This window comes from Sebastes umbrosus, chromosome 13 (assembly GCF_015220745.1).
Source record: "Sebastes umbrosus isolate fSebUmb1 chromosome 13, fSebUmb1.pri, whole genome shotgun sequence".
NCBI lineage: Eukaryota > Metazoa > Chordata > Actinopteri > Perciformes > Sebastidae > Sebastes > Sebastes umbrosus.
Window position 1 is genome coordinate 30,515,370 of NC_051281.1, and position 16,779 is coordinate 30,532,148.

The following is a 16,779-nucleotide window of genomic DNA, read 5'->3' on the forward strand; positions in this document are numbered from 1 at the left end:
GTTGGAGACGCCATAAATACACTTGCGCCATGCACTTTAGACCATGCTCCCATAGAGTCTGCTGATCATGGCCTTGTTTGGTTCTGGAGTAAAGCCCTCAGTGAGGTCTTGAATACTTTAGACGGGGCTCTTCGCAGTGTTTTGGTTCACACTTGCTGAAATTATTGTTTGTTACTTTCTAGAAGTGTCTTCAGTTAAAACGGACTGGATCAATAAGATACTTGGCTCTTACCGGAACTGACGGGCTCCATGTCTTTCTGGCGCACATCCATCTGGTGGTAATGGCGGATGCAGACGCGACTATCTATCTGGTAGAGCAGGGCAGGACACAGGTAGGTGAACTGGCTGGGGGAGATGAGCGATTCGGGATTCAGGCCGTAGTAGGTGAGGAGTTGAGTCAGGTTCAAACACTGGAAGGAGAAGGAGATAGGACAGTATAAAGGGAAGTAACCACTGGCCATGTAACAGATCAGGCTGTTCTCATACACCGTTCCAAATCTATTTGTATGTAATCCACGTAATTGTGAATCAGGAAGTATAAAGAGCGACAAACGCCGCATAGGGAGGAGGTCGGGGTGGATGGGTTGGTCAAAGAACACGGGACACCCAGGAGACCACTGTTTTTGTCCCGTGTGAAACCAGAAGTAAACGATTTGTCATTCCCATAGTTATTTTAACCCAAACCACGATCTTTTCCTAAACCTAACTAAGTAGTTTTGTGTTATCACGTGTTGCTGGACATTTGTAGGAAAATGCTTGAAAAATGAGGAATAACTTTTCATAAGATATCATAGGAACCGGTCGTGTCTTGAATGATGTCTCCAGTGTCTGATGGTAATGGTCAGACATTGATCTAGAACAGTTAGGTCGTTGGGCAGCGAGTCTTGCAAGAGTTTTTGCAAATATTCACAACCTGGGGGTTACCTTCTAGACATGACCAAACGAACCGTTGTAAGTGGACACATTGAACAGCTGAAGTAATTAAACTAAATTGTAAATACTGTGACATAAACACTAACAAGCTCCACGCAACGTGTATCCATTGCGAATCAAATACTTACGTCTGTAAACTTGAAAGTAGTACTTAGGTGACTTAATGACTGTTTAGACAAAACTGAGATATGGACAGTAGAGCGGAGAAGTTTCTATGAAACCCAACACATTAAAATAAAACACAATTCTGTGTATGCAAACAAACCTGGTCAGAATAAATGGCAACAATGACAAAGACAATATATGATGTGTAACATCTGAGAATTATCAGGTAGCTAAGATACTGACAAGCAGTCTCACTGCCCATAACGGTCTATTAATCTGTTCATATTCAAGACACAAGTTCTTGAAGTGGAGCTTCTCGCATGTCAAAGCTAACATCAGTTAGTGGGTTCAAACAAATCCTACCTCCTCATGCTGATGAGACAATCCTTGTGGGTGGCCAGACAAGATGGGGACTGGCAGAGTGGGGCGTGCAGGCCCTACTGGTGCTTCTCTCTTATCTTTATGAGAGTGGCTGTGACCGTGACCGTGATCGTGGTCGTGACTGTGTTCAGTTTGATGGTCGTGGTCATCGGGCTGAGGTGTGAGAGGAGAAGGAGTTTTGTTTCGCCCTCGCTGTCCTCTGACCCTGCCTGGCTTTCTCTGCTTCTTGGGCCGACTTTCTGTGGTGGCAGGAGAGGACTGTTGCACCTGAGGGACTTGGGACGGCTCCAACCGGGCAGAGGGCTGCTGTCCCTGGCTGAGGGGGGGGGTGTCTGTGATCGTCTGCACTTCGGGGACATGATTGTGGTCATGTTCATGATCGCTGTGGCCGTGATCGCTGTGGCCGTGATCGCTGTTGTCGTGATCGCTGTGGTCGTGGTCGCCGTGGCCATGATCGCTGTGGTCGTGGTCACTGTGGTCGTGATCACTGTGGTCGTGATCACTGTGAGGTTGGGAGGACAGGTCCTTGTGGTTAGAGTGCTCCTGTACCTGCTCATGTTTGCGCTCTTTTTCATGTGCGTGATCATGGTCGTGGTCATGATCGTGTGTGTCCTGCACATGTCCATCAGAATGTTTATGGTCACTATCCTCTACCTTGGTGTGATCATGTTTATGGTCATGTCCTGTAGGTGCACCAGCAGCTGGACTGGCAGTAGTGGTCTGCTGGGTACACCTGGTGGGAGCTTGTTCTGTGTGTGGATGGTGGGAGCCAGGCTTGTGGTGTGGATGACCGTGCCCGTGCCCGTGACCGTGACCGTGGCTATGCTCTTCATTGTCGGATGAATGGGAGTGAAGCCCCTCCTGCATATCCACCAGGTCGAGGTGAGCTACGTGGTCATGGCCCAGCTCCTCGTGATCTACATCTACCACCTTCACTTCACCCAGACCCAAGTTAACCAGCAGACTCTGAAATCCCTGGAAGTCTAGCCGGTCTTTCTGGCCGTAGCGCCTGAATAGCTGCTGGATGTAGAAGCGCTGCTCCTCCTCTAGGGTGTGCCCTTGAGAACTCTTGGCCTCCGGAGACAAAGTGGCTCCTCTCACGTATGGAGCCTCAGAAATCTGCAGGTCGCTGTGGGCGTGGTCGGCGTGGTGATGTTCACCGTGCTGATGGTCGTGCTCTTCTCCATGGCAGTGGTTGCATTGATGGAAGAGGAAGGTGAACACGCACAGGAAACAGAACTTGGTGTGCACGTGGACACGCATTGTCCCCTTACTTCTGGTCCCCTGCCAAAACAGGAAAGTAACATTAGCAGAATCACTTTTTGGTAGTCATAAAAAACTATTATAAAAACAGCTTAAAAACCAAGTAAACATCATCCAGACTGTTTGACTGGCGAGTTTTGTTCCTGACCAGTTCTCCACCAATTGAGATTCTTTATAATGACAACAGGTTTTTTGGAGGATGTTTTTTTTTAGGCTCTATCAAATGTTTGTATGCCCTTAGTGTCACAGTCACATTCTGAGCAGCTGCATCTCGCTCCATATCTCCTCACCCAGTTTTAAGACCACAATGGCAAAAGACCCCGCTGACTGTGTCACTTTAGATGGTTGGACTGATTAATGACAACGGCAACTGTAATTGTTTATCATAGACTGTATATAGGAAGTGGACGTTATCACCGTGACGTCACCCATTGGTTTGCGGACTGCCGTTCTGAAGCCTCAAGTTCGGTATTTTGGCTGTTGCCATCTTGGTTTTTTGGCCGTTGCCGTCTTGGGTCATGTCTGGAGGGTAACCCGCAAATTGTGAAATGTGATATGAAATCTGCAAAAACTCTCACAAGACTCACTGCCCGACGACCTAACTTTAACTATTCAAAATCAATGCCTAACCTTAACCATCTCACAAAAGTTTCTCCAACTCGCGGGTTACCTTTTAGACACAAGCACCATCTTGTTTTTTTGCAAACAGAAGTGACCTGAGAGGGTGGAGCTAAGTACAACCGAACACTGACTGAGACATTTTTAGGCGACCAAAATGTTACAATTAACTTTGATGAAGTGAAAACACACTGTGAAAGGGTTAAAGTCGCAAGACAGAAACACAGACAACTGCCAGACTGGACAACGCCGTGGTAGTGACCTGTCAATCACAAGGTAGCCCCGCCCTAAAGCATCCCCTGCTTTATGGTCTATCTGACTCTAAATGGGACCATCATTTACTAAATGAACATCATGCTGTATTGAAGAAGACTTGAAACTAGAGATTGAGACCATAAACTCATGTTTACAATGTTTACTGAGGTAATAAATCAAGTGAGAAGTAGGCTCATTTTCTCATAGACTTCTATACAATCAGACTTCTTTTAGCAGCCAGAGGAGTCTCCCCCTGCTGGCTGGTAGAAAGAATGCAAGTTTAAAGCACTTCAGCATTGGCTTCACCTTTCAGAACCGGAGGTTGCCCACTGCTTTGTATCCTGTTTGTCATTTTTATCAGGTGTGTAAGAAAAGTAAAAAGTCAGATTAATCATCTGATTTCTCCAAATGCTCTGCTGCCTCGACCTGCCTAAAATATCATCATATTGAAAGTTGGACTGATATATATCACAATATTCATATTTTTCTGACATTGACATATACCGGCCCCAACTATAAACAAAAAGAGTTGCCGAATATAACGGTATACTCTCACACGTTCCCTTCAAAATGATCATGGGTAAAGAAGCAAGAGTGGTAGCTTTTATGTGGACTCCTGTGTGTAAACATTAGGGATGCACCGATCCAACTTTTTCAGTCCCGATACCGATAGCGATATCTGGGCTTTGGCTATCGGCCGATACCGAGTACCGATCCAATACCAGTGTTTAATCAAATAAGATGTATGCCTCACTGAGTGGAAGTGACTTCTTTTATGTTTAAGACATAGGGATGTCCATAAATAACCGATTAACACTATCGGTTAAAACGGTTAAAAGAAATGTTAATAATTAACTCAAAAGCTGAGCGGCTCAGAGGAGCGGCTCGTCTCTTTAAGGAGAAAAGCAGGTCCACCTTAACAGCCCACCTTAAGAGGCGGAGCCGGAGTTGCGGGATACAGGAAGTCGGCTGCGGTCTCTCCAGCTCGCTAGAGCGGAGCGGAGGAGTTGTAGTTTCATAGCATTTATTCACCGACAAATAAACTGTCCACACACTGCTACACCTACGTTCACAGCTAGAACGCCACCAACAACCTCACACTCACCGCCAACACACACACACACGGTCTGTTGGAAACTCACTAAAGTTACTCAGACTACGTGTGCGGCGGCGAGCACGAAGCCTCCAACAATACTAGAACTGCTAACGTAGCACAAATACACACACTGTTGGACACTCGCTAAAGTTACGCCGGGCAGACACACAGCTGACAACCTGCTAAACTAAACTAAATGTGCGGTGGAGACTTTTACTGGGAAAGTGGCTGCATGTCCGCGACACTACACGCAGCATCATAGCTGCTAAGTTAACGCTCCCAGACGATGAACTGGAGACTCCCGTCAACCAATATCTGTTGTGCTCCTGCAGCTGGTGCGAGGCACAAATCTTGTCGGTTAACGGTTATTAATCGTTTAACGAGGGTCGGTTATCGGTTAGGAAAATCTTTCAAAATGAGCATCCCTAATAAGACAACATCAGGCCTAATTTAAACATTGCTTTCTTAACTTTGTAAAATAAAATGTGACCAATAAATACATAGTTATAAATGTAATTGTTCTTTATTATTAAAATAATAAGTCGTAAATCAGGAACTTGGTAAAAAAAAAAAAAAAAAAAAAAAATTACCAGGAATTAAAATTCAAGTGTAAACATTTTTAATGCAGCAAACTGGTCAAAACTTAATATGGATCTGAATCCGGTATCGGTGCATCCCTAGTAAACACTGTTAAACAATGATTGTGAACAGGAAGGACTGGTATTAGATTACTCAATCTTGATGTCAATAAATCAGTGATCAATAGAGAGCTTCTTGATAAGACACTCTGAAATCTCACAGTGCAACAGGCTCTACATTAGTCACATATAATCATATAATAAGATAACAAGCCTGCACACCAGCATTCAAACCACTTACAATAAGCTGCTACCTTTAGCTTAGCATAACACATCTAATAACTGAATCAGGGAGCTTTCTGGAGCACCATAAACTCTCTGCTGAGAATTGTGTAACAGATTGCTTGTTTCCCTCCTCCACCCCCTCCCCCCCCCCCCGACTCTAAAAAAGCCTGAAGCAGCAATATCATTCCAGTCAAATGATCCTCATAAGGTCTCTTGCGAAGCCCGTGGGTGGTTGATGCGTGAGGGGTGAGGGTAGAGGAGGAGTAAAGAGAGGTCAGATGCGGAATACTGCTAGATAATGGTGAAATGGTGCACAGCAGAGACCAGACACACAGACACACAGACACACAGACACACAGACACACACACACACACACACAAACACAACACACAACACACACACACACACACACAAAGGCCTTCGGCAGCCAGCTTGTTAGCAAAGTTTATACTGGATTTACAGCATGCGCATCTCGAGGGAATAGATTTGTGTTGTGCAGGCTACATATGCCGGGCTAAATGTTAAAAACAAAGAGGGTGATAGATCCTCCTCACAGTTTTCAAGGCTAGTAACAGCAGATTGCAAACTGTAGGCTTGTTGGAGCAACAAGAACAACAACGAAAAAAAAGAGCACAATATATCTACATTGATTTCTTTCTGGATAGCCACGAGAAGTTCCAAAACAAAAACTCAGAAGAAACGACACCGGAAATAAGTGAAAGATGACTTAAATAACATTACACAGGAGCGTCATTTTAAAACACAGCATGTGTTGATAGACCTACAACGGGCTGCTGATCTAAAGTGATCTATCCAACAGTAACTACAGTAGTTGTATTCATCCCACTAAAATATTTTGCAGAGAATACAATTGAAAAAGATTCAGCTTGGCTAACACAGAGCCCTTATTTATTCTTCAAAGCCTTGATCAACGTGCAGACGACATCAACAGCTTATCAGCTAATAACTAGTAGCCCGTAGTGGACTTCCTTCTCCCCATATAACAAAGATCAATAACTTTATTATCAGTAATCTAAAGCGTGCAAGTACTTCATGCAATGTCATATTATGGGCAATTTTCGGTTTATTGCTGTCACACAAATTTCTGCACAAACAAGTTATAAAACAGCACTTGGACACCCTCAAAAGGCCGTAAACTAAATCAAACATTTCAAAACCACGCCAAATAAAATCCATGCGTAACGCTGACTTCATTCTCATAGAAAGTCACCTTTAGAAACTGGAAGCGAGGCTACTTACCGCTGTGTGCCTTTGAATGGGTGGTGTGTGAAATTAAGTTTGGCCAAGGAGTGAATGATGCCGGTCTGACTCAAGGCTGCAGACGTTTAAGTGCGTTTACAAGCCTGCTTCACGGCTGTCGACAAGACAGTGTTTATATACATGAGGCAGCGGTGACCTATGAACCTTGCAGCAGATAGGTTGGGGCAAAAACCGGGACCTATTTCTAAGAGCACACCCTCTAAAAGCAGCAACAGAGCCTGCTGTGTTTTCCTCATTACAGTCTTTGTTGTGCTCGGCCTTTGGGGGAAACAAGAGAATGACTTTTTAGTAGGAGAGTCTAATCGTGAGTTACACAAAACCTGTGTAAAACATTTCCAACTTCAATCTAATAAATGAAAAAATGTATCTGGTGAGCTGCACTACAATACGCACTACATGCCTCAACTGTTTGTTTCCACCAAAGGGATCTTAATGTAGGAAACAGCAGATTTCCTTAACTGATTTACTGAGTGATGTAATCAGTTTGTTTCAGCACGAGACAACTAAATAATCCTATCACTGTACTGTGAGATTAGGGCTATCAATCCATTCAAATATTTAATCTTGATTAATCGCATGATTTTTTATAGTTAATCGCGATTAATTGCACTTTTTTTAATCTGTTCAAAATGTACCTTAAAGGAAGATTTGTCAAGTATTTAATACTCTTATCAACATGGGAGTGGACAAATATGCTACTTTTATGCAAATGTATGTATATATTTATTATTGTAAATCAACTAACAACAGGTACTGCATTTAGCATAAAACAATATGCTCAAATCATAACATGGCAAACTGCAGCCAAACAGGCAACAACAGCTGTCAGTGTGTCAGTGTGCTGACTTGACTATGACTTGCCCCAAACTGCATGTGATTATCATAAAGTGGGCATGTCTGTAAAGGGGAGACTCGTGGGTACCCATAGAACCCATTTACATTCACATATCTGGAGGTCAGAGGTCAAGGGAACACTTTGAATATGGCCATGCCAGTTTTTCCTCGACAATTTTGCGTACGTTTGGAGCGTTTTTTAGCCAACATGGTTGGTACCAATTGATTCCTTCAGTTTTCTAGTTTCAAATGATACCAGTGTCTTCACTCTAGTTTTAAAACTGAGCCTGCTACAATCTAAAAATCACAAATTGCATTAATGTGTTACAGAAATTAGTGGCGTTAAAACGAACTTGCATTAACACGTTATTATGGCGTTAACTTTGACAGCCCTATTTGAAATACAATAACATGGTAACTCACCGTAATAACTTTCCTCCTGCTTGGCCCCCAGTCCCGATGCTACTGTATGAGGGGGGGGGGTTTCCAACTCGTCTGAAACATGCACTCTGGAAAAATATCAAAGAGCACAGACAACTTTAATTCTGAATCATCCGGACAAAATTGTTACTTCAAGCCAGTAAATACTCAACTTACATGACAAAAGGTTTTCTGACGCAGTTAGAATAGAAGCATTAGTGCAGTCCAGTGGTGGAAGAAGTACTCAGATCTTTTACTTAAGTAAAACTAGCAATACCACAGAAAGAGTATAGAAATACTCTGTTACAAGTAAAAGTCCTGCATTCTAAAAGTTACTTAAGTAAAGGTAGACAGGTATTAGTATCAGACTATACTCAAGGTACTAAAAGTAAAAGTACTCATTATGCAGAATGTTCAGGTCCATTTCAGAATAATACAGTATATATTATTTTATTGTATAATAATTACTGATGCATTATTGAGTTCATCACTTTAATGTAGCAGCTGGTAAAAATGGGGATAATGTTTCACTATACTGTATACTGACAGATAATGAATTTCAGCAAGGCATAAAGTCTTTATCCATAATAATTAGGGCTGTCAAAGTTAACGCGATAATAACGCGTTTATTTTAACGCCACTTAACGCCTCTTTAACACATTAACGCAACTTGTGATTTTTCGGTTGTATCGGGCTCAGTTTTAAAGCTAGAGCATCATATGAAACTAGAAAACCTAATGAATCCATTGGTACCAACCATGGCATACTGGCTTGTCGGGAAGAAGGCTAAATGCCAAACTTGCGCTAAATCTTCGCGAGGAAAAACCGTCATGGCCATTTTCAAAGTGGTCCCTTGACCTCTGACCTCAAGATATGTGACTGTAAATGGGTTCTATGGGTACCCACGAGTCTCCCCTTTACAGATGTGCCCACTTTATGATAATCACATGCAGTTTGGGGCAAGTCATAGTCAAGTCAGCACACTGACACACTGACAGCTGTTGTTGCCTGTTGGGCTGCAGTTTTCCAATTTATGATTTAAGCAAATTTCCTTCCCAAATCTCCCTTTAAGGTACAAAAAAAATACTTAAAGATTTGAATCGATTGACAACCCTAAAAATAATACATCATCATTTTTTTGTTGATTATATTTTGTACTATTAATCTGAATCTGCAAAGTGACTTAAGTTGTCAAATAAATGTAGTGGAGTAGAAGTATAAAGTATCAGAACATGGAAATACTCAAGTAAAGTATAAGTACCTCAAAATTGTACTTAAGTACAGTACTTGAGTAAATGTACTTAGTTACTTTCCACCACTGGTGCAGTCTACATTGATACTTCATTTTCATTTACAACTGACAGCATTGTCAGGCTATGGACCAGCTGCTGCCAACGGTGCCTTCAAGTGCTCTCCCAAACCATCAATTTAGAAGCGAGGAGTCGACGTGTATAATCCAACCATGTCTGAGAATGACTCATGGTCAATGAATGACCTGCTGTCTCATTCACAGGCCGGCATGTGAGGATTCACATCTTTGTTTATCATTATTAAAAGGGAGAACTTGCCTTAAAGGCTGGTTTACGAGTGGCTACTGTTTTGGAGCAGCGAAGAAGAATTGATATGCACTTAAACAAGTTAATTTTTTTCTGGTATCGGATCGGTGCATTGACTGGCGTGCTTGCCAATACCCAATCCTAAATTTTGGGCAGCATTGGACGCATTTCCAATACCGGTATCGGTATCGGAACAACTCTACTTTAAATCTTGGGTTTACCAGAGATGTGCTCATGAGTTTCTTGGAAATAAGTCATTCAGCATGAAAAACACATACAAAAATGTACTAATTGACTAAAGAAATCTTAGTCTACTAAGACCAAAACGACCAATGAGTCGGCTAAGAGGGGGGCAGCCCTAGTATACACCGTCACTTTTTATGTAATAACAACTCCCTTATGTTATGCACCAACCAAATGGAATAACAATCTCACTAAAGCAGTGACACTGACTGAAAAGCAGACCGATATCTTGAGAAAGTTAAGTTGAAAGTTGACAGTGACCGGCATGACGTCAGTGGTCTATGGACATGGAAATTGTTCATGTACAAATGATACTCCAACTGTGTATTCCAAATTTAAGCATTTTGTTCACATTTGTGGAAGTGTCTTTGTCTTTTCATAATTTGGGCTGGAAGTTTTACTGCTGCTATACGTAGATACCCGGTCCTATTTTAAACAGGATTGGTCAGCTTACTTCTATACACACAGACAGTATTCACAACATTAAAATAGGTCAAACTGCCCAATTTCCTTTTTACCTCTACTGGGCTTTAAATCATCCTTTCAGATATGTGTGACCTCATAGAACTCATCAGGGAAGCCATAATAGACATTTTTCATTGAACACATTTTGACATGTCACAGTAGAAAAAGCACAGGTGTAAATAATGAAATTGATGATGGCTGTATTCCATTTAGCTGCTTCAGTTTCGGGGGTCTGGTATTGTCCGTACTGGCTCACACTGTCCTGGCTCACTGGGACACTTGAATAGAGCAGATACACAGCTAATGTTATCAGTAACACCTGTGCTTTTCCCACTATGACAAGTCAAAATGTCGGCTGTGAAAAAGGTCTATTGGAAACCACACATTTTTCAAAGATATTAAATATGTCAGAAAGAATTGTGAGGCCAGTGCACTGGGACTTACGAGACAGGCTGAGGAGTAAAAAAAAGACAAACGTGACAGTATGTGGGCGAACAGGTGCATTCAATAACCAATCAAGGTAACAGTGCAAATGGCTTCTCATTGGCTAACAGCAATCAGTGGAGAAAAAACATTCCTGTGTCTGCCCGGCACTCTCAAAATGCCCTTACAGTACAACAGACAACTTGACATGCAATAAGGTGAACTTAAACTCTGACTTACAAAAAACTGGCATTGTAAAGTGTTGCTCAGATAAAGTACTGGGATGCAAACATACAATGGGCGTGCCTGATCTAACAGAGGTGGTCATCTCCACCTCAAACTATATATAAACTACAGCTTCTGGTAAAAGTTGCGTGATTTACCTCATATATTTCCACTGGATGTAATGGTGCAACCTTAAGAACACAGCAGCTTTGTTTTTAAGGATTTCACTCATGGCAAGCATAACCTTAATATCACGGAATGAGAATATACATGCTATACTGTCAGAGTGTGAAAACATTGTTCCTAACATATGAAACAAATGTATGAATGTATGAACAAATGTAAGGGCAATGGACCTTTCAGACACAACATGACAACAGCAACACTGCGTCCTGGAACCCATCCTTTCCAATGGCTTGCACTGCTTGTACGCCATGTGTCCTGTACTGACTGCAATGGAAACGCATCCGCGTATAATGTATGCGTCTATGATGGGTGGGTGGGGAGGTGTATGGGTCCAACAAACAGCGGACTTTTAACCAGGAGAGCCGTGTTCGAGAACGTTGTTCACCGGTGTTTTGTTTTGTAAGTTAGTGACGTTTGTCACGTGACGATTGCCAAGTGATTTTTGTTGACGTTTGTGATGCGTTTTCCGTAGTTGTTTCCGTACGTGTTTTACTTAGTTTACTTACTTATTTTAAGCTCAACCATGACGTTTTCCATTACCCTAAGTGGTTTTCTTGCCTGAACCTAAATTAGTGGTTTTCTTGCCTAAATCTAACTGTGGACGTTTGCGTGGCGTACGAATGACATGCGAAAAGCGACAGACAAATGACACGCGAAAACGCTAAAATGCGTACTCATGGCACGAAGAATGTTCATGTAATGTCGTGGTATTTATGCGCCTTGCTGTGAGACCGGGTTGGTCGAGCCCAGCTCAAACCACGCTGTGTCTGAAAGGGCCATTATTCAGCATGTGGGAGGTTTATAAATAATATTTCTTGTGATTAATGAACAAACGGTTTACTCAAAGACAGTACTGTATTGTAACAACAATTTGGCTTGTGGTTTTCACTACGCTGAAGCAAGCCTAAAAGGTTACAATGGAAATATAAATGTATTGTAGTATACAAACAACCCGATTCCTTTTGATTTAAAGTGCCGGTGAATAAAGAATACACCTTAATGGTACATAATGATACATAAAGCAGTGTCTATTTTTACACAAAAATTAGAAGAACCTCTTAAAGAAGTGATCAGCTGATCTGAATGTCAGGCTGCAGCTACCACATGAACATGAATGTGTTATGTCAAAACAATGTATCAAGTATAGTGGAACAGCTGCAAAACTAAATCAAATCTAAAAACAAAATAAATCTTGTTTTTGTTTCTGAAACATTTTTTTATACATTACTCCATGCCTCAAAAGTATGTTTTTCTTTTCCAGGTTGTTGATGACAACAGGAACCCTTTTATTTCTCAGAAAAAAAAGGCTTTGGCCCCTAAGCCGTTTCATATGATTCTCACATGACCACACACATCCTTCCCATGTCAGTATGGAGCCGGTGTTTGCAGGGAAACGGAAACAGGAAAGAAGGATACAAATCTCTGGTATTCAAAACATGTTTTGAGTAAAAGTTCCTAATCTCATATTTATATTTCTTACAAAACACAACGCACAATGCACTGTCAACCTGCGTTCAAATGAATAAAGCCAATGATGAACATATCTGCTTTATGAAAAATATAACCAGCCAATATCTTTTAATGGTTTCTTACAATATTTGGTATTATGTCCAATAGTGTTTTACATATGAGGTGTCAGTGTGGATCTGCATACTGTGGAGCCAGGGAACTATACAACCAAAAGCTGCACTAAGTGGGGAGTAAGGACACAATTTGATCTCGAGTCTGATGACAAAAAAAATAGATCTACAAACATGAGTGGAGGGTTTCTTAATCGTCCTGAGGAGCCGAAGAGAGGGCAGATGTCAGCTGCCACATGGACTTAACTCAGAGCAGATGGTCTGTGGTAATCTTTGGGCCTTTTCACACATGAAAGTCCGAACTAAGGTCCGAACCAAGGGTTGCGTTTTTATTACAGTGTATATACTGTATTTGATCCGGTTAGTTTTTGTCTTCACATTGAATAGCTTCAAACTGGGGCTATTTTTACCTCTGGCAGTGTGCCGGGTGTCCTCTTCATTGTAATGATGCACATGCCATTAACATGAAGTAGATCCAGTATATCCAGCTCGACCTGATGCCAGGGAAGACTCGTGTGTAATGCCAGTGATAGAGACACCTGTCTGCTCTCAGCGCTTCCACCATCTCACTCTCTCTCAACCACACACTCGCTACGCACACACTAGACTAGGAGACACACCGAGATAGTCCTTAAAGGAGCTACGCTGCTCTTATAACATGATGCCGGCTTGCCGGAACTTCCTGTAATTGGTCCGAAAGTCTGATCCATCCAAAAATTAATTTCACACTAGAAACAAACAGAACCATGGTTCAATTATAGACTGAATATAAGAAGTGGACGTAGTCACCATGATGTCTCTCATTGGTTTGCGGACTGTCGTTTTGAAGCCTCGAGTTAGGCATTTTGGCCGTCACCATCTTGTTTTTTTGCAACCAGAAGTGACACGGGAGGGTAGAGCTAAGTACAACCGAACGCTTAATAAGATATCTTTAGGCAACTCCCAGACCAGCCCGTGGTAGCCACCTATCAATCACAAGGTAGCGCTAAAGCTACCGTGCTTTATTGTGTATCGTGTAAATTTACTAAATGAACATCATGCTGTATTGAAGAAGACTTGAACTAGTGATTGAGACCATAAACTCATGTTGACAATGTTTACTGAGGTAATAAACCAAGTGAGAAGTAGGATCATTTACTCATAGACTTCTATACAATCAGACTTCTTTTAGAAACCAGAGGAGTCGCCCCTGATGGCCAATAGAAAGAATGAGGGTTTCAGGAACCTCCGCATTGGCTTCACTTTTCAAACCCGGAGGTTGCCCACTGGGTTCAATTTGATCTGGAGCGAGACCCCCTCTTTTTGTCCGACCAAGATTCGTCTGTTTGGTCCGGACTGAGGTCCGGGGGAGCTTTCACACCTGTAATTTTGGTTTGGATCATAAAAGACTGAAAGTCTGAACTAAACAAGGTAGGCATGAAAGGGCCCTTAGAGGACCACAGTCTGCTGTTGTATCATGAAATTCAGGAAAGTAAGAGACAGATGAGACACCTCAGTTCCAGTGATATATCTCTGCTGATAGTCAACGAAGACAACTTGAGAAATAAGAGATTGTCAACTGTTTTCAGCTTACCCATCAGTGTTTCCTAAGCACTCATCCAACAGTGGTGAGGCTGCCCAGTGAGACGTTACCAACACCGGCAGACAGACTTTGAAATCATTACAGCTTAACTCAACTGTCCACAAGAAGCACAAGCAAGTATATACCTCATGTTTACAGACATAGTGCTTTTGTAATTGCATGGACAACCACCCACTACTGCTGCAAAACACCTAACAGTGATCAAGGTAGTCATTTTGACACGTCAAACCAGCAATCCTTTGATCAAGAGTAGCAATTCTGTGGAATTTGTCATGAGCTGTGCGGTAGGTCTCCTGCAAAACTCCTGACTCAAGTACCGGGCATATTCACATGTAAAAAGCCTAATCACAGCATTCATCATAGCAGACTCAGCACAGGTGGTAAGTCAAGAAGACACATGTGTTTCAGTGTGTTTTGATCCCAAAGTACTTGTCATCAACAAAATATGAAGAGACCCATGAAAGTCCAACCTTTCCAAGTTCAGCTCCTCTGAAAACAAGGCACACCCTATCGTTCAGCAAATACCCTGCTTCCTAGACTCTTACACAAAAACAAATATTACATCAAATTCAGGTTTTGTAGGTTTTGAAGCCACTGAATCGTTTAGACAGTGCCGCTGATGGAAGATGCTGTGTATAGTTCTGAATTCCTCGGGTGGAATCAAGGAGCTACAACGTAAAAACAGCGAGTGATAACTGTGGCGAGGAGCAGGTGCATGGCTGATGCTCTGTGGCCTGGAAGCATGTTCATCGTCATCATAATGTAAAAGAGTCTCTTAGACCGCAGGGCTAGACTAGACACAGACAAGTAAACAGAACAATCAGCTGAGGAGTACATTGTGCAGATATCAAAGAAATAACACCTTGGCAAAACAGTGAGAGTGATGCTTACCTAGTCACAAATAAGCCAAAAGGGGCAGGGGTTCACGCCACGCCAATACTAAAATGTTCACGCCAGCACTAACCTAAGTAACAGGTTGGATGTTTTGAGGCTTTTCAGTCCAGTTGACTTAACTAATTTGCACAGGGAGGAGGGGAGGCACTGGGAGGGAATGTGTGTGTGTGTGTCTGCCATGTTTGAGCAGTCAGGGAGCTGTGTCTGGGATCAACCACCTGACTAACCAGCTACTCATGGTGGGTGGGTGGGTGGGTGGGTGTGTGTGTGTGTGTGTGTGTGTGTGTGTGTGTGTGGCTATAAGTGACCTATTGGTAGGACAGTATGACCATTTTAGTTAGTTTAGTTAGTTTTGCCTTGATGTAAATCAGCAACTTGAAATGTGTAAAATATATCAAAATGCCACCACAGTGTTGTTTATTAAAATAGTGTATGTAAAAACCCCCTTGCTAAGTTTGCAGAAACATTTTAAGCTCATGCACCCAAAGTCAGTACTGATCTGGTACATACAGTACAGAGGTATGGGCTCTGTCTAGGTTATGAGAACGATACATTTGTAAACTAAACTGATGCCTAATATAGACGTGCACAAGCTAAAATCTTCAGCAAGAGTCTGCCTGAAGTTAGAATGGATGTATTGGTTAACAAATGTTAGTTAGCGTGACTCAAAAATGCCACGTTACCAGAAAAGCCTGCATCATAAACAGCAGGAGTGTGGGAATGGTGTTACATGTGCAGCAGATTGTAAACACTGTGAGCACTAAAGCAAACCTGACCCGCCAGGCCCATGTTTACACAATTCTTATAAGAAACCTGCCGCTGGCAGCAACAGTGACTTTCACCGAGTGTTTGTACTGTAATCGAGGTCGGGTTGAATTTAGGGCTGTATGATTATGGCCAAAACAATAATCACGATTATACTGATCAGTACTGAGATCACGATTATTTATCACGATCATAGATTTTAGGGAAATTTTTTAATTGCAATTTCACATTTAAAGGGACTGTTTGTAACTTTCAGAAATGCTTCTTAACAGCGACACCTGTGGCCGTGAAATCAGCAAAAGTCAGCGTTTGGCTCGTGCTTGCTCACTCTACATAGACATGAACGAGCATCGCTCAAAACAGTGAGGCGACACACGTCAGCTAAAAGCACAATATCACTCTATATTTCAGCTGCTTTGCAGTAATGTTAGCAGACCAGACGAAGGTCTCTCCATGAATCAATGCTGATACTGTGTTTGCAGTGGTGCTCCGCAGTGAGAAACTCGTCTCCCTCCGCCCGCAGCCGGAGTGAACAGGGAGACACCGGCACCCGGTCGGTAACGAGACGACAAGGTTTCTCTCTGCAGAGTCTCGTCACTTCACAAGACACGGAAAACCTCTGTTTGTCTGGTGAAGCTGCAGCATTTATTTCTGCACAAATGTCCACTGTACATTCACTAGATATAGTCAGAGCTAAACTAACTCTTCTGCAGTGTGTAGTGAGCGCCCGTTCACGTCTAGAGGTGGAGCGAGAACCCGCATGCTGTCTGAGTGAAGGCAAGCAGGCAGAGGAGCGGGGACGCCGGCCAC

General features: G+C 42.4%; 1 protein-coding gene across 1 annotated transcript in view; it reads right to left on the reverse strand.

Moving 5' to 3' along the window:
* Nucleotides 1-16,779, reverse strand: part of slc39a10 (solute carrier family 39 member 10) — a 41,001-nt gene that overhangs the window by 17,659 nt on the left and 6,563 nt on the right. The window contains exons 2-4 of the mRNA XM_037789086.1: nucleotides 8,054-8,139; nucleotides 1,402-2,703; nucleotides 233-410 (exon numbers count right to left, since the gene is read on the reverse strand). Of these exons, the coding sequence (XP_037645014.1) occupies nucleotides 233-410; nucleotides 1,402-2,682 (1,459 nt within the window). The 5' untranslated portion in view covers nucleotides 2,683-2,703; nucleotides 8,054-8,139. The remainder of the gene's footprint in view (nucleotides 1-232; nucleotides 411-1,401; nucleotides 2,704-8,053; nucleotides 8,140-16,779) is intronic.